Source organism: Callionymus lyra, chromosome 3 (assembly GCF_982586985.1).
Source record: "Callionymus lyra chromosome 3, fCalLyr1.hap1.1, whole genome shotgun sequence".
Classification (NCBI taxonomy): Eukaryota; Metazoa; Chordata; class Actinopteri; order Syngnathiformes; family Callionymidae; genus Callionymus; species Callionymus lyra.
This window is the reverse complement of record NC_141820.1, coordinates 14,153,874-14,176,669: the sequence shown is the minus strand read 5'-3', so window position 1 is coordinate 14,176,669 and position 22,796 is coordinate 14,153,874. Positions and strand designations below refer to the sequence as shown.

At 39.1% G+C, this 22,796-nt stretch overlaps 2 protein-coding genes across 3 annotated transcripts; both read right to left on the bottom strand.

Annotated features, from left to right (window-relative positions):
- Nucleotides 1–928: 928 nt before the first annotated feature.
- Nucleotides 929–8,015, bottom strand: metap2a (methionyl aminopeptidase 2a). The gene is made up of 11 exons (XM_087786534.1): nucleotides 7,848–8,015; nucleotides 5,782–5,871; nucleotides 5,642–5,701; nucleotides 5,447–5,552; nucleotides 5,206–5,367; nucleotides 4,341–4,522; nucleotides 3,238–3,332; nucleotides 3,065–3,161; nucleotides 2,900–3,003; nucleotides 1,553–1,668; nucleotides 929–1,480 (listed from the first exon to the last, which is right to left on the bottom strand). The coding sequence occupies exons 1-11, from the start codon at nucleotides 7,996–7,998 to the stop codon at nucleotides 1,228–1,230; spliced, it is 1,416 nt and encodes a 471-aa protein (XP_087642660.1). The 5' UTR covers nucleotides 7,999–8,015; the 3' UTR covers nucleotides 929–1,227.
- Nucleotides 8,016–9,029: 1,014 nt separating this feature from the next.
- Nucleotides 9,030–22,390, bottom strand: vezt (vezatin, adherens junctions transmembrane protein). 2 transcript variants are annotated; one of them, XM_087786536.1, is made up of 12 exons: nucleotides 22,265–22,390; nucleotides 20,644–20,781; nucleotides 17,485–17,574; nucleotides 17,223–17,404; nucleotides 16,404–16,688; nucleotides 15,154–15,311; nucleotides 14,810–14,958; nucleotides 12,882–13,234; nucleotides 12,385–12,572; nucleotides 12,180–12,280; nucleotides 11,827–12,034; nucleotides 9,030–10,878 (listed from the first exon to the last, which is right to left on the bottom strand). In XM_087786536.1, exons 1-12 carry the CDS (start codon nucleotides 22,298–22,300, stop codon nucleotides 10,349–10,351), a joined length of 2,418 nt encoding a protein of 805 aa, XP_087642662.1. In that variant the 5' UTR covers nucleotides 22,301–22,390; the 3' UTR covers nucleotides 9,030–10,348. The 2 variants fall into 2 exon arrangements, with proteins under 2 accessions (XP_087642662.1, XP_087642663.1); XM_087786537.1 differs by having other exon boundaries at nucleotides 15,154–15,299.
- Nucleotides 22,391–22,796: the final 406 nt, after the last annotated feature.

The following is a 22,796-nucleotide window of genomic DNA, read 5'->3' as shown; positions in this document are numbered from 1 at the left end:
GTATTTTAAAGGTTCCTTTTGAACAACAAATGTAAGCCTTACGTTAAACTCTTAATTCTTTAGAGAGATTAAAGTTAAGTCACGGAATATACAATATATCGTCCTTATTACACGTTTTTTTTATCAGAAAATAGTGCAATAATATTTTACTACATTTTACATGTTTGTAAAAGACACAATATGCTAATTTAGAAAGATATATATATATATAGAAGTATAATAAATTCAAATTTTCAACATTATTTTTTTTTTCTAATCATTTAATTTAAATTCATAAATTTAAAATAAAAAGATTTTGAAATTGATTATTTTTAGACAAATTTTGATATTTCAATCATTCAAAAATACATTTATATTCAAAAACATGTGTAATAAGAGCCGTGATTGGCTGAATCTTCTGTTTTTGGTATTTAAGATCTGTTAAGGTTAACTTTAACAATTAACCATAAAAAATGATGACTCTGCTATAATTCCACAGAAGACCAGAGTAACTTTCAATATAATTAACACGAGCGATTAAACGACGATTAAACGCATGGGAAGAGTTGGACTTCCGATACAGCAGGTGGCGATGTTGGCAACTTTGCAGTAGTTTACCGCAGTCATTTGAGTAATAGAAGAAGAGCTGCGGGCCAATCACAGCAGTTTATGTTCACTTTAGAACGCCAAGGTTCAGAGAAAAATACAATATAAGAAAATGGACACAGGGATTAAACCAAACCTATCGTTATATAACAAACTTTATTTTAATTGCTATATTAAAAAAAATATATATGCCAATAACGCCATTAAAAAAAACATTCTCAGCTGTAATTTAAGTAACCAAAGCTTAACGTTATTTTAAATTAATTAATCATGATAATTCACAGTTTTGATCAAGTTTAATTAAGAGTATTATTTAAAAAAAAGCAAGGTAATGAGACAGAAAGACAATGAGCTAAATTATTTTAATCTTTTTTTTCATACAAAAACATTGTCAGGGAGTTGAGAGTCGGGCGTCTCGGTCGTGGGCTGCAGATATTTTGAGAAACCTCGATGGACAAGCGTTCTGCAGCCACAGAAGACTCGGCTGCAGGTTCGAGCGTCGGATGCGTCGAAACATGCGTGACCTTCGAACTCCTGCAGCGGAGAGAGAGTGGCACTGAAATAATCTTTAACTTAAGGGGATCCTTCGCTCAGCGTCTCCACCACTAAGGTCAGGATTCTGTGCACGTGTTGTTGAGGGTCTCAGTAGTCGTCCCCCCGGCTCACCACCTCCTTGCAGGTGGGCCTGAGGAGGATGGTGTGCTCGAACTGAGCCGTGTAGCAGCCCTTGGTGTCGCAGAGCGGCGGGTACGGGTCCACGATGCCCAGGTCGCTCAGGTTCTTCAGCGCCATCAGGTACTTGCTCTCGCCCAGGCGGTCCAGCCAGCGGCGGCAGAACGCCAGCGTGCCGAAGTTGTCGTTGATCACGTTGAGGAGATGCTTCGCCCTCGGAAGTCTAGGAGGGAAGAGAAGAAGAAGAGTTTTCATTTCCACGATCAGTTCCTCCTCGTTTATGGCGAGCGTTTACCTGATGGGGACGTGACCCACGTCAAAGTTCTTCATGTAGTGAGAACATTCCATGTCGTCGTGGACCATCCCTTTGCCCGTGCTGCCGAACGTCTCGATGGCGTAGACCTCGCCCTCCTGTGGACAGAGGTGGCAATTACACCAGAGTCCAACAAGCACGTCGTTCACGAGGAAAAATATTCCTCAACAATGACTTATTTATAATTATATATTTAGCTGTAACTCCATTAGTTACAATTTAACTAATTTAATTTTAGACAAACAGAGACTGTTGCGTTCACTGTGTGCACAGCAGTAGGAATTTTCAAAGACCATTTGCTACTGATATTTTGTCATGGTGTTATAAAAGCAAACTGCAGTCGTAAAAAAATAATTTGTCCCTGACATGATGCAGGCAGCAAACACACACACACTAGTTACACAACCATTACGTAAACAACACAATTGTGTTGCCTGGAAACAAACATTGGCTCCGGGTAGAATCCTACGTCACTAACCTCGAAGAAATTAGTTTATTTTTTGGTTCTAACTCAAGGTGATTGATTTTTAGTTTAGAGAAGGGGGTCAAAACTAACTTTTTAAAACTAAGTAGTAATTTTTTTTTTTAAATTTAACCCACAATCTTTGTTTGAATCATCTTCCAGTATTGAACTCCTAACAACGATTCATTTTAGTTTCTCAGGTAGTTCTTGTTTCAAAATAATCAACAGCTCCCCCTGGTGTCATAAAAAAGTATCGTCTCATACAAACAGTTTCTTTAGTACAGGGGAGTCCAAATTAAAAAACACTAGGGGCCAAATTATTTTAACAAAACAATCAATTTCTGTGCATTAACTTTGTTTTTGTGTTTATAGGTTAGGTTAGGTAGAACTTTATTGATCCCTCAGGAGGTCTCCTTCGGGAAATTGTTGTTTTTTTTCCAATTAGACACAGCAATACAGCAATTATTCATTGAAATAAAAATAAGAACAAGAACAAAGAGAAATAAAGAGAAAGAACAAGCTAAAGAACATATATTCTGTTTAGTTTTAGTTAATCATTTAAGTATCGTTGATTATTTCTTTTTGTTGGTCATCTATTATTATTTATTTTCTTGAATCTTATTTAATGTCATTTAATGTCAACCGTATTCATGTTTTGCATCGTGGGTCAGAGATGAGCACATTTCATTTATGCTGTATGTCTCGATATATGCACATTTCACAATAAAAATAACTTGAACTTAACCCTCATTGGAAGCCAATGTATAAATATTGACATTAATAATCACCGTTCCTCATCTTAAACATGAATCTACTCAGACACGGGTCAGTATTTCTACACCTGCAACAAGGCTCCAGTGACTCACCTCCATTCTCGTGGCCTCCCCTCCCTTCACGATGGGCACAGTCTTCCCGGCGTGTATCCTGTACTGGCCGATCGAGTGTCCGTTCAGGTTTCTGATGGGTTTCACTGCAAACACCAGGAAGAGGTCGTAAAAGGTTCACGCTCAACACTCACGTCGGCGTCTCACCTTGATACGTCTTTCCGTCCAGCTCCACCTCGTACGACTCCATCACCTCCTGAATGGCTTCACCGACGTCGCACAGACGCACGTCGATGCCGGCGTTCTGTGGCGGAGAAGACGAAGCGTCACGAGGAGTTGCGAGGAGTCGGAGAAAGTTTAGGCGTCGACGGTCAACGTACCTTGATGCCCGTGTTGGTGGCGTCTCTCACCGCCTCGAGCAGTTTGTCGTACTTTGGGTTAAACGTTACGGTGAAGGCACAGTCAATGATTCTCCCTGCAGGCAGACGGAGCGAGTTAATGTGAGAGAATCACGACGATCTACTACTGAATGTTATATTTAAAGCGCTAATGCTAGCGAGCTAAGGTGGAAATCCCAGCTGTGATTGGACGCTTTGAATTTAACGGCAACACTAGAACGCCGTCATCAGACCGACGACTGTGATGAACGACAACGAGGAGATTAGGAAACACTAACATTATTTAGTCGCCCAAAAAATACAAAAAAAAAAATTTTTAAGCATATGATGGATTTGTTTCAAAATGTATTTAACAATAAAGAAAAAAAACATCAAACAATTAAAAATAAATTTCAGGACATCTAAAGTGGGGGTGTGTAGTGGTAATGGAATCTGTAACATTGCTGTATTGTCTGACCAATGTATTGCAATACAGTACTTGACTCTGGTGTTGCAGAATTAACAGACCATGTGACTCTTGACAAGGTCGTACTTGCATTTGTTTTGAAACAAAAATGGGTCAAAACATCAGCTTTAAAAGCTGCTGGAGTCAACTGTATCCTCTCATCCTCAGGATTGCCTGAAATTTAATCTTTCTTTTATATATAATGTAAAGAGTGCTGCCATCTAGTGGCCGTTCACAAAATTAATAGACGCTTGTTTACTTGCATGTAAATTGCAAAAAAATGCATACAATTATTTCATTTCACACAAACTTAATTTAAATATAAACCATTTCCGAACTATGATTAAATTAAAATAATCTGGAAAAAAAATGCTAACAATATTTATGTGTATCAATATTTTTTACACCCTTAATGTGAAGAACTAGCATCGCAATTGACATGAAGTGATTCTCAGACGCTCACGTCTTTTGAAAGCAGCCACAGTGGTGAGTCAGCAGTTTGTTGAGACGCAGGAAGCCGTTTGTAACTTTTTTTTTTTTTAAAACAACCTCAGGAAAACCTCTCTAAAAGCCAATTTCCACCATTTACTTGCAGCCGATGCTAAATTTCCTGCCTCAACGATCTCCCGCACAGACGTACCGTTGATGTGTGTGCCGAAGTCGATCTTGCAGACGTCGTCGTACTGCAGGACGGTGGGGTCTCCGGCGTTGGGGGTGTAGTGGGCGGCGCAGTGGTTCAGAGAGCAGCCGGTGGGGAACGCCAGTCCGGCGTTCAGCTTGTTCTCCTTGATCAGCTTGCGCGAGCAATCTTCCAGCCGCTCGCTGAGGTGAGATAACGATTAGGTGTGAGGAAATATCTTCTTTCACTAAATCATCTTTTCAATCTAAAACATTTTTGTGTTGCAATTAAACTAATCTAGATTACAGCAGTTCTTGCATCTTCCGCAGCTAAAGGAACAATATCAACAATAACGCCTTTATCCGACAAGATCCCAGCGATGACTGAGGACGAGAGGATACAGTGACTCCAGCGGGTTTTAAAGCCGATCTTTGGACATATTTATGTTTTAAAAACAAATGGCAGCAGTTAAGAATTCTTCAAGAGTAATGTGGTCTGTAAATACTGTAACACCAGAGTAAGTAAGTTCGTAAGTGATTTATATTTATAAAGCGCATTTTCTAGACCAGGGTCACAAAGCGCTTAAACAATACTACTATATAATACTCAATAAAATATATACTTTAAAGGTCAAGACAAAACTGAGAACAACACAGGAGTTCCAGAAAAATCAAGGAAAATGTTTTAAGATGTTTCTTGAAGGAGTCAGTAGACTCCACTCGACAATACTACAAACGTATCCTTGTTACTACATTATCACTATATATTGTATCGTTGCTGATCTATTGAGATACGTATTGTATCGCAAGATTCTTGACAACACGTACCCTGACATCGGTACAGAGTGTTGGACCGACGAGAAGAAGGCGGAAGATGAAATACTCACCAGATCTCAATCATGGTCATTCCCGGCTTTATGTAGCTGCGGACGTGCTGCCGGACTTGTCGATGGGCCTCGGCCGCCTGTCTGAAGTCGTTCCACACTTCCTCGTTGGCTTTATCCATCGTTTTTCTCTCGACGGAACTCATCCGCCAGACGGCGCTCCGGCTGAGGACGGAACACATGAAGACCAAACGTGAATAAATGGATTCACTGATAGAGAATAATGGAAGTTAAAAGTCTTTACCCGTCCTGTAAAATAGGATATTCACACTCCTGTCCGAGGGGGAACACTCCAGTGGGATACAAGTCACAGATGGGAACAGAAGGTGGGTCAGTCTGTCCACCTTTGGCTGGTGAGAAAAAAAAAAAAATTAATCATAATTAAAAAAATGTAGTCATCAACGCAGAGACATAGTTGACGCCATCAAACGATACTCACTTCCTTTCTTCTTCTTCTTCTTTTTCTTCTTTTTCCCTGCTGCGTCACCATCGTCTCCATCTGGGAGATCGACGTCAGCATCAGCACAGAGCATTCAAGAAACTGCCGCCATCAGTAAAAAAAAAAAGGAGGACAATCACCTTCTTCTCCTTCCTCTTCCTTCTCCTCGATGGCCTGCTGCTCCAGCTGCTTGCTCACTTCTGCGACTCCATCAGCTTCTGGCTCGACCACTGCACAGACGAAGAATATTTCACATGAAGCTTCTGAACACGTTTACAGTGGGAACGGAGACGGACGATTACTTTTGAGATGAACATGCATTTATGTATCAGTAGATATTGAAATTCAAGTTAGTAACGATACAAATACAAATATAATTGGTCGTCTTACATGTAAACTCTAGTCGCAAACATCCTTTTGGCCCGTCGTTCAACCACAAACCTTGTTTGCTATTGATCCACAGCTGAAGCATGAAGAATAACAACATGACCAGGATACAGACAAACTCTTCCACTGATTTAATGGCATAGAGAAAGTATTTGTCCATAATATCTAGATGTATATGAGGAACTAGGACTTCAACTAGAGCGACGAGTTGTGCAGGTTATGCTTCACAAAAAACGCAGAGAAGTTATGCAAAGGACTTGTTCCTGACCTGAAGCAAAACGACCTCGAACTAAAAACAAGAATGTTTTACTATGAGCGAGAGAACGACAAGTTGCCCGTCATCCCGTCACTCAAGATATGTTTGATTTTTCTGATGCATTCACACATTTTGATTTTGTTTACACAAAGACATTACAGACGCCGTCACATGTTTCATCGCTCAGGACATGCAACCCATGAACACGGTCACCAAAGTGATTTTGAGACGTTCGGTCTGAAGCCAGAGATGATGAACTAATAAGTTAGTCTTCTGGGCAAAGAGCACCTTCAGTAAAAAGTTTACTTGTCATGTTGTCTTTTGAAGACTAAACGATTGCACTTTTGTTTTATTTTTAATTGATACAATTATTTTATTTGTGAGTAACTTTTAGTGTACATCACTGACAATGAGTTATAATTGATAAAGACGCACTTCCTACCTCTTCTTGTATGTGTATGTTTTGGTTTTTCTGAAAAATATTTGGTTGTCACTGAAACATCATCATCATCACCATCATTGTATCAATTAAGTGATATCTGTCCATGTCCTCCATCCCTAGATTTCATGGGTTCTGTAGTTAAATCAGGATTTATGAAAGTTTTAAAGGTTATATTTTGAGTCTCTCCTGGAAAGACGAGCGTCTCACACCGTTTTCTAGGATCCTAAAAACGACTCATTTTTCTTTATCAGTCACCTACAGGCAACGACATCATCTGATAAATTCTGCCTTTCAGCTCAGCTCTTCCTTCACCTTCAGACGCTGTCAGCTCTTCTGCCGACAACATGGAACATGTTTGCAGAAGGAACCTTCCAGAAACATTGTGTACACAATGTCTACACATTCTTTGATGTTGTTAACGTTTAGCCTTGATGATATATACTTGATTTCAATATAATAAAAGCTCAATAATGTGATTCAAAAACATCGTATATGTGGATTTACTAAGGCAGCAAAGTACTAGTTAGCTAATGCTAACCATCATGTGCAGGACTAGACCTGGAAGTGGGATTTTTGGACCTTTCTTAACTGAATGTTCAAAACTTTACAGCAGATCAACGGATTGAACAGTAAAATACGACACCAGCAAAAGAACACTTTCGGTTCATATAGCCTTGTTGTCCTGCTAAGTGATGACACTCGCTGAGAACTAGACTCTTGACCAAAGAACCCCCGGCGTGACACCAGGCCTGTCAGTCTCACCGCGTGGCTAAAGACAAACAAGTTAGCCTACGATTAACTTGCCGCACTTCCGGTGGGGATTTCAAAATATAGACATGTTCGACGAGGCGTTCGGGGATGACAACTAGTCAAAAAATAAACATATTGATGTCGATTTAACAAGTTGAAATACATTTTAAAATAAATTATATTTAAGCCATTTAACAAGCGGCTAATAAAACAAGTAATTGAGTAAGTAACTATTGAGAAAAGAAAAAAATACAACACGTTATTTAACTCTGAAACTCTAACCGGGAGTGTCCGTGTGTAGCGCAGCTAGCTTGATGCTTGCGGGTTGAACATTAGCTCGTCCAGCAAGAAAAGTACAAAGACATCCGTACCTGCCGCGGCAGACTTGTTCTTCTTCTTCCTCTTCTTCTTCTTTTTGGTGGTCTCCTCCACGGGGTCCTCTCGCTCCTCTGCCTCGCCGTTGAGTTCACAGGCGGGCTGTGTCTTCTGCTCCGCGTCGTGCTCTGTAACCACGGCCGCCATGTTCGCAGGCGCTGCTGGGAAAGGGAAGCGCGTTGGACTGTGGGTGTGCTACTTCGGTGTGGCCTTCGCGGACGGTCGGAAAAAAAACGAATCATGTTGCTGACTATGAACTCGAGATTTATCATACAATTTTTTTTAACACATTTATCTACGTAACGTTTCATGAGATGTGTACGTAAGTATCGTATTTGACCCAATTTATTTTTGTTATATTATGTTGTGTTTTAAGGGGACAAATAACTGGAAAAACAAATATCACCGGTACTTGAACGCAACACATGCTCGAAATACGCAGCATCAGCATTCCAAACAATTACTCAACATCTAAAGCGTTTATAATACAGTGAACACGATAACTATTGTGATGCAAATAACTTTATTTTAGATTTAATATTATATAAAAAATGAAACGATGCGGAAAGACTACAATTTGTTGTTGCTCAAGTTCGCCACTAGATGGCAGACGTGTTATAATTGGCCGTAATGAAAGTAAACTACATTCATTTAATCTCCAATTAAGATAATGGGTTGTTTTATTATATTAAAAGAGACTCCATTAATTAAAGTTTAGCCCACAATCATTGACATTTAATTTAAAAAAATATTCTTAACGCAAGTTACTATTTATAATACGTAAGCAAGTAAGTAATTTTAATTTATATAGCGCTTTTCTAGACCAGGGTCACAAAGCGCTTAAACAATCAAAACAATATTCAATAAAGTATATACTCTAAAGGTCAAGATAAAACTGATAACACACAGGAGTTCCAGAAAATCAAGGAAAAGCCTGAACAAATAAAAACGTGACTTTTCTAAACCCTCTGTATCTTAAGTCTTAAATGGCAGATGTTAAACAAATAAACATAAGGGGTAGATTAAAAGGGGGCAACACCTGTTCTGGGTCAAACAAATCCGGCATAACCTATCGAGTAACTCGCCACACTTGTTTTCTAAACCCCCTCAGCCAATAACTGGCCTGAAACCTGAGCAGGAAGCGGACTCTTGAAAAGACACCATGAAACGAGCAAACATTCCACGAGAGTATTTTATTTCACGCTGATAAATGGAGGGTCCACGCCTGGGGAGGGAGTCGCAGGAGTCAAGGCCGACATGGTGACAAAAGACGAGGAGTTTCAATACTTGTGGCAACTTTATCATGAACCTTTTTTTTTTTAAATTGTGTCTTTTATTCTATTTCTCACAGAGGCACAGTTATTAAATAATTGTTTTAACTTCCTACAGTTCAGTTATTATCTGACAGATCACACACTTCCCGACATTCATTAAACAGACAAAAGATTGTTTTTTCGTTATGATATGCTACGTCTTATGTATGCAAGTATATCAGTGCCATCAGAATATTGATGTTGAATTTAACTTGAATGGCTCAATTTAATTTCAAATGTTTAACTTTTATTTAAAATAATTTATTTATTTAAATAATTTAATTCAATGAGCTTTACATCGAAAGGTTGACATTTACTATTGAATAATTTAATTAAATAATTAGAATATTAAAAGTTTTATAGTCACCTTTTTCTTTTGTACATCTAGAGTTTGATATTGAAATATTCCAATAATAATAATAAAAAGTCTTAATATAATAATTTTTCACATGTATTCTTTTAAATTCAAAAAATGTTTTTGTAGTGTCACCAGATACCAAGAGTACAGAGATCAAACTTTCAGCCAATCATATTGCCAGCATCATAACCTCATTTTAATCTGGAATTTATTTAAAACAACTACAAATAAAAATAAATATTAAGGTTAATTACTTATTTTTGAAATCAGAAGAAAAAAATCCTTCATTTATTTTTTCTTATTTAGATATACAAAAAAAAAACTTTTAATATTCAAAGTATTGAATCTACAAACAATTCAATACTCTCAAATATTTTAATACAGAAAAGAAAAATCATCAAAATTAAAATGTTAAATTCAATCACTCAATATTGCGATGGCACCGACATTCTTCCCATTGATGGAACGTTGTATCACAGGGCGGGTCTGACGTAAATACAGACTTTAAAATAGTATTAGACTTCCTCTTGAGTCACCTCTAGTCTGGTCTACAGTAACAAGTTCAGTCTGTGGCCGTCGGGGGATCCTTCTCTCACCGTCGACCACCATCGACAGGAGGGAGAGTTTTGATGGAACAAAGAGCAGCGACAAACTATTTGACTTATTTTCACAGCCTCCATTTTCCCACCAGTACAGTGTCAACATCCTGGTCTTTTGACCAGCAACACGTGTTCTTTATTTCAGTGGTTCAGGTACCTGAGTTTGACCAGCAGTTGAGGATCTAGGGAGAGACAACATGAGTGTTAACTGTCTTTTTGGCTGCACTTTAGTCATGTTCAGAAGACTCCTCCTCCTCCTCCTCTTCATCATCATCTTCATCATCATCATCTCCAAACATCTGCTCCTCCATCTTCATGAGCGAGTGTGAACGTGCCGCGACCTGGGCGGCGAGCGCTGAACTGAAGCTGAGGGCGTCGGATCCGTGCATCTCAGCGAGTCTGTCCAGGACCGTGACGCCGGCGACTTTGGGCTTCGGGAGGCGGTCCAAACCGTTCTGCATCTCCGCCTCCTCTAAGTCCCCGTCGTACTGGTGCAGCTCCGAGGCTCCTCCTCCGTGACGGACGTCCTCCTCCGTCCTCTCCTCCACGCCACAGCTGAACTCTGTCGTGGGCTCGGAGGACCGGTCGCGCCTCTCGTAGTCACCTCTTCCTTCCTCGTCTTCCTCTCCTGCAGGAAGCTCCGATAGGTGCTTTCCCGCCTCGTCCCCGGACTCTGTTGGTTCCACCGAGGCAGGAGCGTCTGTGGTTTTCATCACAGGATCTGAACCCTCGCTGGAAGCTGACGGTGCCACGGCAGCTGCAGGAAAAAAGTATGAGTGTGAGATGATGAACAGGATTTTCATTGACAAATATTCTTCATATGATCCTCAGTGACTCAATATCCTGAGCAGAGATCCTTCAGTTTTAGGACTGAATAACTGCATCTTTTGACATCAAACTTACGCATATTCCGAACCTAATTTACCAAATATAATAATATATAGAATCATTAAAGTGCAGTAAATAGTTAAAGGGCACCTTAAGTGCTGATTTAAGTGTGTCTTAAATTGTTCTAGGACCTCTATTATACTCATTCTCTTTTTGCACAAAACTCTCATTTAATAAAGATATTTACATTAGAAAATACGCTTAAGCCCCGCCCACTTAAAATGCGCTGTTTTGTCTGAGAAGAAGCAACCACGCCCACTCTGCTCCGATTGGTCACAAAAACACGAGTTGCATTCAAGGACTCACGTAAATTTCAAACTCAGCCCTAAAACTCCCGTTTTGTACATTAAAAACGAATAATAAAAATAAGGTTTCCTGCTCAATGAACACATTACAAAAACACCTAAAAGACAGAAGTAACTCTCACCATGTTTACATAAATATTTATTTTGTTTCACGATTAACATGTAGGTTCTTAACTGATTTAGGGTTTCTAGGGGAGGATCAGAGTGACGTCAGAAGGTTTAATTTAAACCGTAATCTCGTTTGGCGAGATTTCAGACGAGAACTTTATTAAGTAATAACTTAAAAACGGAGAAACGTCACGATGAATGAACTACTGCATTTTGAAGAGGACGACTTCAACATTTACAACATGTGAATAAGTCAGGAGGGTTTGGTTTTCACATTAGGTGCCCTTTAAAAATATTCGGTTGTATTATCAAGTATTAAACATGTGGCTACAGATAAATCTTCTCCTGTCAAAAACCACACGCGTGTGATTCCCAGGCAGGCATGACGGTTAAACGCGAAAGACCTTGTTCGTTAAACAGCATCTGCTTCCTCTTCATCCTCTCGCCCTCGGACGCACGGAAGCCCAGCACGGACTTGAGTTCTGACAGGACGCGGCGAGACTCCTCCCTCTCCCGGCGCTGCCGGTCCCGCTCCTCCTGAGTCAGCATGTCGCACCAGTCGTCCCGGCCGTCCCCGTCCGACTCCGACTCCGACACGTAGGCCTCCCACTCCTGGTTGACGGGGGAAATAAAAGTGTGGTGGTTTTGAATTTGACTTCTTAATTAAATATATAAGCCATACAATAAATACCAGTAAAACATTTTACTCAGTAGTAATCAAAGGTCGCATTTTTCTTTCAACGCTGGAGGAACTTACGAGCTCTTCTGGGACAGGATCTCGGTCAAGAATGAGGGGATATGATGGAGGAGGGAGAGGGATCTCACAGGGAGAAGGAGTGACCTGATTCACAGAGTTGCCTGTGGAGAAACAAGACTTATTTTAACCCAAAAATATTATTTGCAGTCATTTCAAACGTTAAACCAGTGGTGGACATTTTAAAGTAGCTTCAGTTTTAGTTCACCTCCACCGGCACGTCGCAGCATGCGGTCCACTTGACCGACGGTGTCGTCCCAGCAGCCGGCGCTGGCCTGCATGTGAGGCTGCAGCTGGTGCAGCCGCTCGCTGAGGTCCTGGTATCCCTCCAGGGTCAACTCGGACGGCTCTTTGGACACCATGAGCTTCTCCAGGTCGTCCTCCAGAATGATCATCCTGTGGTGGAGGCGAGAGAAGAGAGAGGATGGAGACGGGTTCTAGTGTTGTCACGAGCGATTGTGTTGATGAAGCTTCATGAAACAGCCGATGAGGTATCATGACACGGTGTCTTCATTTTGAAAGACCACTAGATGGCGCTCTAAGGTTTCATTGAATTACTAGATCAGAGATTATACAGAGAGTGCCTGGTGACATATAAAAACTAAAGACACTGTATCATGATACATTTCATGAGGCTAGTTTTAACTCGTGAGTCATGTTGTAAGAAACCTGAGGTGCTGATAAGTGTGTTTGTGTGCGTCTCACTCGCTGAGCATGGCTTTGAGATGCAGCTGCAAACTCCTGATGGAAGCATGCAGAGAGTTCAGCTCCCGACACTTCTCTCGGACCCCGTTGGTCTTCTCCGAGCCCGGCGTCCTGGACTGGGTCTCGAAGTGTCGGTGGAAGTCGTAACTGCGCTGGACTTCCCCGAGACAAGCGGCCATGGCGTAGCCGAGCGGCTCGGTCACCGCTACGATGGACTGGTAGAGAGGAGGTGGAGGGACGAGTCCGCCTGTGGTCGCGCCGTCTTTCGTCTCCTCCGGCTGCCGTGGTGACAGAAGGAGGGCCAGGCGGCGGAAGCATTCGGAGCTCTGGCCCACCCACAGCTGGAATAACAGCTGGAAGAGGAAGAATACAGACTTCCTTAGGATGAGTGAGCAGGATTTCATTTGACATTAATGTGGAATTATTTCAGTGCCATCAGAATATTGAACGTTTCAATCAACATTTCAAAATTTTGAAAGAGTTTTTATCAGAATTCTTTTTATTGCAATTTTCAGTGCGAAACCACTAAATAGGATTTTTTTTTTGGTATTGTGTGCAACATCAAACATGAAATAAAATGTTAAACATAAATAAAACAGTAAAGGATTTATTGTTATTTTCTTTTGAATAATTTTCTTTTTTACATTTTCTTTATAAATCATTCGATTAAATAGTTTCTTTTTTATGCATTTAATATTTTCTTTTAAATAATTTTTATTAAATAATTGTATTTAAAGCATTACATTTTTTATTTTTTTATAATTATATTACAATTTCGAAATATTTAAAAAATGTATCAATATTTACAAATTGAGTTTGATATTCTAATTACAATTAAAAGGTATAGTAAGTAAGTAAGTAAGTAATATTTATTTATATAGCGCTTTTCGAGACCAGGGTCACAAAGCGCTTAAACAATCAAAACAATACTCAAAACAGTACATACTTCAAAGATCAAGACAACACCGAGAACAACACAGGAGTTTCAAGGAAATTCATGGAAAAGCCTGAACAAATAGAAACGTCTTAAGATGTTTCTTAAAGGAGTCAGTAGACTCCATCAAGCGCAAAGAGAGAGGAAGATTGTTCCAAAGCTTAGGAGCAACAGCCTGAAAAGATTTCTCTCCTCTGGTCCTGAGCTGTGTGCGTGGAACCATAAGTAGATTCTGATCCACAGACCTCAGAGACCGAGTTGGGGTGTAAGGCTGGATCAGATCAGTGATGTAAGGAGGAGCCTGACCATGAATAGCTCTGAAAGTAAGAACCAGAAATTTAAAGTTGATCATGAAAGAAACTGGAAGCCAGTGAAGAGTTTTAAGGATCGGAGAAATGTGAGTTCTCCTACTTGAGCGGGTCAGAATTCTCGCTGCAGAGTTCTGAATCAACTGCAGACGAGACAGATCCTTCTTGTTAAGACATGAAAACAAACTGTTACAATAGTCCAGACGAGAAGAAACAAACGCATGGATTACAAGCTCCAGATCATGTTGTGACAACATTTTCCTAATAATATTATACACACATATGTATAGATTAAAAAGAAATGTCTTCTATGTCGTCACATGACAGTCTGCAAGTTGAATTTAGAAGGCTACACTTTTTTTTAAAAAGTATTTTAATAAGAATATTAAATTCTGTGTGTAAAAAAAAAAATATTCAAACTTCTTAATTCAATAATTTAATAAAGAAATAAATAAAAACATAAAACTTTCATTATAGAAATTATAGAATTAAATCCATCATAAAAAGAGTTCAATAACAAAACAAAAAAAAAACATTCAATATTCTGATGGCACTGATTTACTTTCACAATTTAAATTAACATTAGAACACTACAAACTACTTGTTATTACTCAATAAAACCCCCAAAAAATCTTTTGATTAACTAAATTGCCAATATGTTGAAATAGTGACGCAAAAACTGTTACCTTGAGGGCCGGTAGACTATAGTCATCGGTCAGTTCTTGAGCCTGTTCGTCTCCCAGGTGTTCAATTCCCAGACCCAGACCCAGTTCTTTCAGCGGCACAGCCGACACATAGTTTGTCACATTATCTATCTCCGAGTTCAGCGGGAACGTGAGAACAAGTTAAGGAGAAAACTCACAAAAACAAAGATTGAATCAGTGACTCACGACTAATTGTGTAACTTTTTAGCATTTTCAGAATCAAGGTGAAACTGCAGCACTAGAAGGGGGCGTGGCTTCAGGACCATAGGTGAGTATATTGACCAATGAAACCTGGTGTAATCCTCCCCAGGACTGTAAAGGATATGATTTGAGCATGTGACACGTGGCTCTCCGCGAGGCTCTGAAGGCGGATCGTAGGACCCTGTACAGCGTCTTCCTCAGTCCGATGAGCTGCTGACCCCGCGGCACCGCACCTGGACCTGCCCTGCTAAAGGAGCCGGCAGCACTTACCCTGTCGAGCAAACTTGACAAGTGAAATGTGATACAACTGTGGAGACGTCCCAGAGAGGGGGGAACACACTCACACCACACCGAACACATGAGACACGAAAAGTCACACCGAGACAATTGAGACGTGGAAACTAGACAAACACAAAAATAGACTATTTAACGACGACACCGTTCTACACAACCACACATAAGGCAACACGTGCGATACACAAAAAACAAACACATCTGACGCAGACAGACAAATGGCAAACACTTGAATAGGGAAAAATATCAGTGCAATGAGAATATTTAATGTTTTAATTTAACATTTCAAATTTAAAAACTCTGTTTATGTTTTTATTGATTTTTTTTAAGGTCAACAAATGTATTGATTTAAGTGTGTCTTAAATAACTCAGAACAACACTTAAGAGTATAAAATGTGTTTAAGCCTCGCCCAATGAAAACAATGTTTTATAGAGATCGTGTTTAACATAGCCACGCCCACTCTGCTGTGATTGGTCAAACATCATGCACCAAAAATCCACAAAGTCTCGACCTCCAAAGGACACGTTGTATAAACAAAGCGGGCGTGATTACAGCTGGCAGGAGGAGTGAAGCCATTAATAATAATCATAATGGACTATGCTCTCGTAACCTCTTGTTCGCCGAGATTTCAGACGGGGGAGAACTTTATAAAGTATTCAAAGTTCAAAACATGGTCATGATGAGAGACTAACTGCATCTTACACTTACTTTATTGCACTTCTATACCTAATAGATTGAATTTAAAAGCCCACAAATAATTTTATTTTAATTATTGGAATCAGAATAATAAACTTCATGCGAAAAAAAGAAAATGAAAATATATTCATTTCTAATTGATATTGCTTTTAAAAAAATGAATCCCTTTCATTCAGAAATTATTAAAGACAAACAATTCAACCTATCAATATAGAATTATTTTTCAATTATTAAAACTAACTCAAAAGCCTGAAAGTAAATCTTTCCATAAAAAAATTCAAAGTTCTAAAATTCAATTATTCAATATTCTGATGGCACCGATATATTTCCATACTTGACAGTTTGGATCGATGGTATTCAGATGGAAAAGACAAGAACACTTACAGGGTAAATCCTCTGGAGATCACCTCCGTCTCCTGGACCAAGCGCAGGGCTTTCCGGGACAGGCCAGTCAGGGTCTTGCTGTTGTGGAGTAGAACCTGGAGCTGTGAGGCTCTGGCGTGGGCCTTCCGCTGCATGCACCCCTCCTTCCACAAGAAGGAGCCCCTCGCGCCGAGCCAAGCCATCAGGGCCAGACCCCAGGGGAACGCTGCCAGGGACCACAGACCACCAGAAACTGAGCAGAAGCCCAACAGGACTGCGGTCAGACCGGCAAGAGTGGCCATGTCCCTGGAGAAGAAAGAAAACAAATAGGTTATAAAGGACAGAAACATGGATGGAAGTTTATCGGTGATAAAAACGATGTCGAATGATTTAATTAAACATTTTGGACAAGAACTACATTAATCAATATTGAATACTAGAATATTACATCTGGAAAATGCATTTTATTTTATTTTTGACTTTAGAATATCCAAGTCTATTCTAAATAAAATATTAACTTTGAAAATATCTGAATGCTTTAATTTTATTATTCAGAAAAAGAAAAGCAACCTTTCTATATACATACTATTAAGCTAAATTATTTCTTGAATAATTCAATTCTTAAAGAAAAAAAACATTTCAATAAAAATATGTAAAGTTTTAACGGTTGAAATGATAAATTAAACCACTCAATATTCTGATGGATTTACTTCCATAAATATAAGTGAAATCATCAGTGAAAAATGTTACCGTAAACATTTTATTTAAATGAATTAGATCTATTGAAAACAGCACTTTGACTTAATGAATTCTCTCAAAGTCAATCCTCTGGAGTTGTACCATGACGATGGTTTGGCGAACAGCTTGGACTTGGGCAGGACGCTGACTCGGCTTGGATCAGGAGGCGACGAGTCCAGCGTGAGCAGCGCCGGGTCCAACAGCTCGATCAGTTCCACATCCTCCTGCAGCAGCACGTCCTGGTCCAGAATGCACCTGACCGAGTACTGGCCGAACAAAGCGTCCTGAGGGTTGGCGGGAGTCAAAACAAAACACATGTGAAGCGGCGAGTGCATTCCTTCATCCGTTTTGGTCTTTCACCAACCAGCTGCTGCTCCAGCTTCTGAGCTGCAGATGCATGAGGGAGTGGACTCCACCTCCACAAGCGCTCGGCCAGGCTCCATAGACGTCCTCTCTGAACACATGTAAACACGCACGAGAGAGAGACATGATACATTCCGCTAAAACATACGGTTTCAATGCAGACATCTGCTTTTCAGGAATTTTTGACCATCGATGCCAATGACAAATAAAAAAATAGAAACTTCCAGAAGCACAAATCCTGAGTTTTTCTTACTTTCTGCTTTTAAAAATATGGATTCACTTCTTAAAATAAGATTTCAATACTTGATCCTAAATTGATACATTCTTTTTTATTATGAATTCAACTTCCATTCAATCTTAACATCCCAACTTGTTTTTGAATTTCAATAAAATGTATTTTTTCTACTTGTTTGGTGTTCTAAATAATCGTGTTTTCTATTACAGAATCAAAGTGTTCCAACTAAGAGTAAGATAATACCTACAATACAAATATAGAGTACACAAAAATAGAAAGTCTATATAATGTTTTATGTGTGTCGTCATTCTGTAGTGTGCAAATGTGTAGTTAATTTTTATTGTTATTGTTATTCTTTTTAACAAGTGTGTACTGTCTTAATATAAAGTTTATTTATTTCAATTTGTTTGTCAACTGCTTTGACAACTTAAATCTACCCAACGTGTAAAAAATAATAAAAAGGTATATAAATCGATCAGTCAACCAATAATAAAGATATAAAAGACCCAAATAACAGAACCATACGCAACAGTTTTCAAACACGATCACACAAGGGGCCAGACTCTTTTTGCACTCGGAGAAAAATAATATTAAGCAAACAGAATTATCTCCTAACTTAGCCTCAACACTGGCATCTTCATAGATCATCAAAATGAACGTGCATTTACTGTGATTGCAAGTCAATAATCTGTTCCAGAGTTTGACACATTTAATATCAAACATATTTACAAATGTACAGATCAGTTAACACATGAGAAAGGTTGAAGACCTAGTACTAATAAAAGTAGTACTTTTTGATAATAATAAATTGGATTTCCAGGATGAAATAAATGAAAAAAAAGGGGATAAAGGAACACAAATGACCAACTACAGTCATGTGCACCCCAGTTTGCTGCAGAGGGGTGCGGTCATTGATCCAGACTCAAGCTCCCCTTAGGCTGACCCAGCATGTGCCGTTATTAAAGCAACAGCAGTTTCATTCGCTATCGATTGCTTTCTAGAATCCAGACATTCAAATCAAACACTGGTGATCATCGGGCAAATCCAAAGGTGATCCTTGAATGTAAGTAAGTAATAGTTATTTGTAAAGCTTGTTATTTTTCCTTGAACATTATTGTATAAAAGAAGCTGATTCACTGTTTTGTATCAGAGTTTAGTTTTACAGGTGGAATTCGACTTTGGATACAAAAAACACAAACTTTTTGGCCAAAATAAGCCAAAATATGGCCAAAGATAGCTTTGTGTTATAATGTAATAATGCAGAAATACATTTTAAAAATGATAAAAGAGGATTCCATCTAAATTAATTGCACATTCAGGCATAAGCAGTGGAAACTAACATCATTTTAAGGTACCCATGACATAGCCATAGTTATTTTACCCCCCAAAAAATCAACTTCATACAACAGAAATGGATAAAAAATGAAAGGCAGAAACATCAGCTGTGAGGCACGGTTTAAAACAAGCTTTGCAACTTGAAACTTGAACACTTCATAAAACAGACAGATGTTAAGTTGTGACTCTAACTTGTCCAAATAAGTGTTTGTTTGCCTTTATGTGTTTTTTACTGCCGAGTTGATTTGAGGCGAGCCTCTCAAGTGGAAAGAATAAAAGTATAATCAATGAATGAATTCACTTGAATTATAGACGAAAGTTACTGGGATAAATGAGTAAAAGAGAATTAAAATGAATAATGAATCGTTTGTGTAGTTTTGTCAGATATTTAATCAGAAGAAAACTTGACACAAACATACTTTTGATTTCTACGAATCCAAATAAACCAGAGATTTTCAACAATGTAGTTCACCGAGTCAATATTTTTCTCATACATATAAAAAATGGTTATCTTTGTTTGGCTAAAGTCTTATCTGAAGTCCAGGAAACTGGTAAAAGACAAAAGAGATATCAGTCCCCTGTTCTATTCTCTGTGACATCTTAAAACAACAGTTGAGCAAAGAGGAAACATGATTGGAACGGAAAACTCCTACAAAAAAAAAAAAAAGACAACACTGTTTCCCATCACTCAACAACAATGAAAAGCTGTCTCAGGACTCGTCATTCAAACAACATTCTCCGACAGCTTAACGTTGCTGAATTAAACCTAAATCAAATTCTTAATCAGTCCTGACGTTTGTGGTTTCGCTTCAATTATAAATACATACTGTACATTTAAAAGTAATGAAATGTAACACGGCATACCTTCATTTGAGTCGCGCCTCTCATCGTGACTGAAGCATTTAACCAGGCTAAGTTAGCGCCGTACGACTCTCACTCCGAGTAATGGTTTAAGTCGATAGCTGTATTAATTAGCGTACATATCGCCGCACATGCCAAAACACACTCAAATCCACAGAGCCGCGGGACAGAGACGCTGATTCACTGGAGGGAAAATAACAATCACAACGACTGTCGAGACAAAAAACGTGACCGGCCTTGACCTAATAGCAAATACACAGTGAGCTAAACCGTTTTTTTTATGTTGAATAAGCAGAAGTAAGTTTTAATCCCTTCTCCAAAAAGCTTTTTTAAAAAATCATGGAGTGTTTTTGAAAGCTTTAGCTTTCTAAGTTAAATGATCATTTGGAGAAGGTTATGTTTACATTGAAATAAATCATGCAAGAATAGTTTTTGATTAGATAAAAAAAATATACAGAAAACTAAATTAAAATCCGAAATTCTGGGATGTATTCTCTAGAACTGACAGAAGATATACTGTATACCATCTGTCATTTCTAAATCCTACTTTCTCCAACATTGGGTTTAAACTGGGTCATTTCCATCCCACAGAAGTTGAAAAATTAATGTTACCTAACTTATTTTGCAATTTAACAGCAGTAGTTGTGTAGTTAATACCTGGTGGTGTGTATTTGCTTTACACAACTGTAGTAAAAGTAGTATCTCTGTCAACGATTGGGAGGTACTCACTGTGGTTTTCGGAGGAACATGGTCAGGAGTGATAGAATCTCCTTCCTGTTCGCCTGATTCCTCCTCGTGTGTTGCTGATGGACATGCCTCAAAATCTGTGTGTCCTAGATCATGCAGGTACTGGAAAAGTGGAGAATTCTGTAAACAAAAAAAAAACAGGGAAGGAATTACAAAGATATTGAAGCAGTTACTTGAGGAAGAAAATACTCCAAGAATACAGCAATTTGTCGACATTAAATCACAATACATTATATATGGAAATATTTAAATGGGGAGGCCGTGGCAAGGAAGTCTGTGAAGTAAAGGGAAATTACTAGGGTGTGAGATATATGGCAATGTTTTTTTTAATGATACTGTTTAAAAAAAGTTTTCAAAATATATGTATTTTTTCTTCATATTCATTTGTATTATAATAATGGTAATAAAGTGTGGGTTTTTTTTACAATTAACATTCAAAGCATTTGTTAATTTTTGTGTTGCATTTAAAATTCCGGCCGCTGGATCGCAGCAGTCATTGCATCGTCTGCAGCTAAAGGAAGAATTAATTCCTGCAAGATATCGGCGATGACTAAGGACGAGATGATACAGTTGACTCCAGCAGGTTTTTTAAGTTGATGTTTAGACATATTTTGGTTTCAAAACAACAAAAGCGGTTAAGACTTCGTCATGTGGTTTGCAAATTCTTTCAGAGTCAAGTACTCGGACAATACTACAAGAATGAATTCCTGCAAGATATATCGGCGATGACTAAGGACGTGAGAATACGGTCGACTCCGGCGGCTTTTAAAGCTGATGTTTAGACATATTTTGGTTTCAAAACAAATGAAAGCGGTTAAGACTTCGTCATGTGGTTTGTACATTCTTTCAGAGTCAAGTACTCGGACAATACAAAAAATATCCTTGTTACAATAGTTTCACAGTAATATCGTTTACCCTGATAGGCATCGATGGATTCTAGCCGATAACCATTGCAAGTTTAAACTAAATCTGCTAAGAAAAAGAAAATGTCAAGGAAATAAATGCACTGTTCCATTAACAAAATTGCTCAGTGTTTCTGCTGGTCCCCTGCATCAACTTCTTGCATCCATCTTAGATGTTTTGATCCCATTTGTGATCTTGGCCAAGTTGCTGTTATTAAAATAAAAATTCACCAATTCAGTAATAGATTTTTTTGTCATTTGTAACCTCATTTCAGTGGGTTTGTATGCAGTTTCTGGTTAAACTAAACATGCATTACATCAAGTTACTACAACATATCTGTTCATTATTTAAGTGCTACACGAGTGTGATGGTTCAAATATCTTACTCGCATCCTCAATGGTGGCAGCAGCTCATGTTGTCACCGTCCAGAACAGCAGCCTTCAGGTCTGTCTCCCCCTCCCTCTCTAAACCCCACCTCATATGACCAGTCACGCAACGCCGTGAGCCCCGACAACAGAAACTTATCCGTCCTCATGACCACGAAAAGCTTATTTTGCACTAACACGAGCTCAATATAACGCTTTGTTTTGGTCTAGCCAGCAACAGGCTAGGATGCTAACGCTAGCATGTCTGCTGGGAATGACAAAGCACTAGGAGTTCAAAGTTACAAATGGCATCAGACGGCGCCCAAAATACAAACCTCGAAAACCACATCTTCATCAAACTCCTCAGTCATCGCTGTCCGCCATTCATGTTATTCCTTTAAAACATTCCCAAAAGTGGCCACAGCAGCAGCGGTGAAGTTGAGCTGTGCAGAGCATCTAAACTATGGAGTACATATGGACTACATATCCCATGATGCTTTTCGCGCGGCTGTTGCTTCCTCGCGAGTCGTTCGTCCGCTTTAAGAGCGCCCCTTGCGTCCGGGAGAGGAAACGACAGAGCCACGATCTCACCAGGGAAAGACGGTTGAAATCTAACAGGAAACACACATCGGCAGGTCTTCAAAATAAAACACAATGGAATACTGGTGCGTTCGTAAATAAGCGCGATCCTTGAGAAAAAAACATAAAATCCCGGTAATACCATTTAAATATGTAATGAGGTTTTTTTGGGGTGATACTTAACGCAGAATACAATTGTCAAAGTCAATAACTGTTTGAACTGGAGATAACTACCGGAAGTAGATCCCTCCACTACCGGTCGCTTGATATTTGGATAGCTCATCGCGG

Bases quoted from the DNA above. Each gene is read 5' to 3' on its own strand.
- metap2a (XM_087786534.1), bottom strand. From the start codon at position 7,998: ATGGCGGCCGTGGTTACAGAGCACGACGCGGAGCAGAAGACACAGCCC. The intron at 4,523-5,205 runs GTGAGTATTTCA...ATCTCACCTCAG, and splicing joins ATGACCATGATTGAGATCTG to CGAGCGGCTGGAAGATTGCT. The intron at 3,004-3,064 runs GTGAGACGCCGA...TGGTGTTTGCAG, and splicing joins GGACGGAAAGACGTATCAAG to TGAAACCCATCAGAAACCTG.
- vezt (XM_087786536.1), bottom strand. From the start codon at position 22,300: ATGACTGAGGAGTTTGATGAAGATGTGGTTTTCGAG. The intron at 12,281-12,384 runs GTGAACTAAAAC...GTTTCTCCACAG, and splicing joins GCTGCGACGTGCCGGTGGAG to GCAACTCTGTGAATCAGGTC. The intron at 12,035-12,179 runs GTAAGTTCCTCC...CCCGTCAACCAG, and splicing joins ATCCTGTCCCAGAAGAGCTC to GAGTGGGAGGCCTACGTGTC.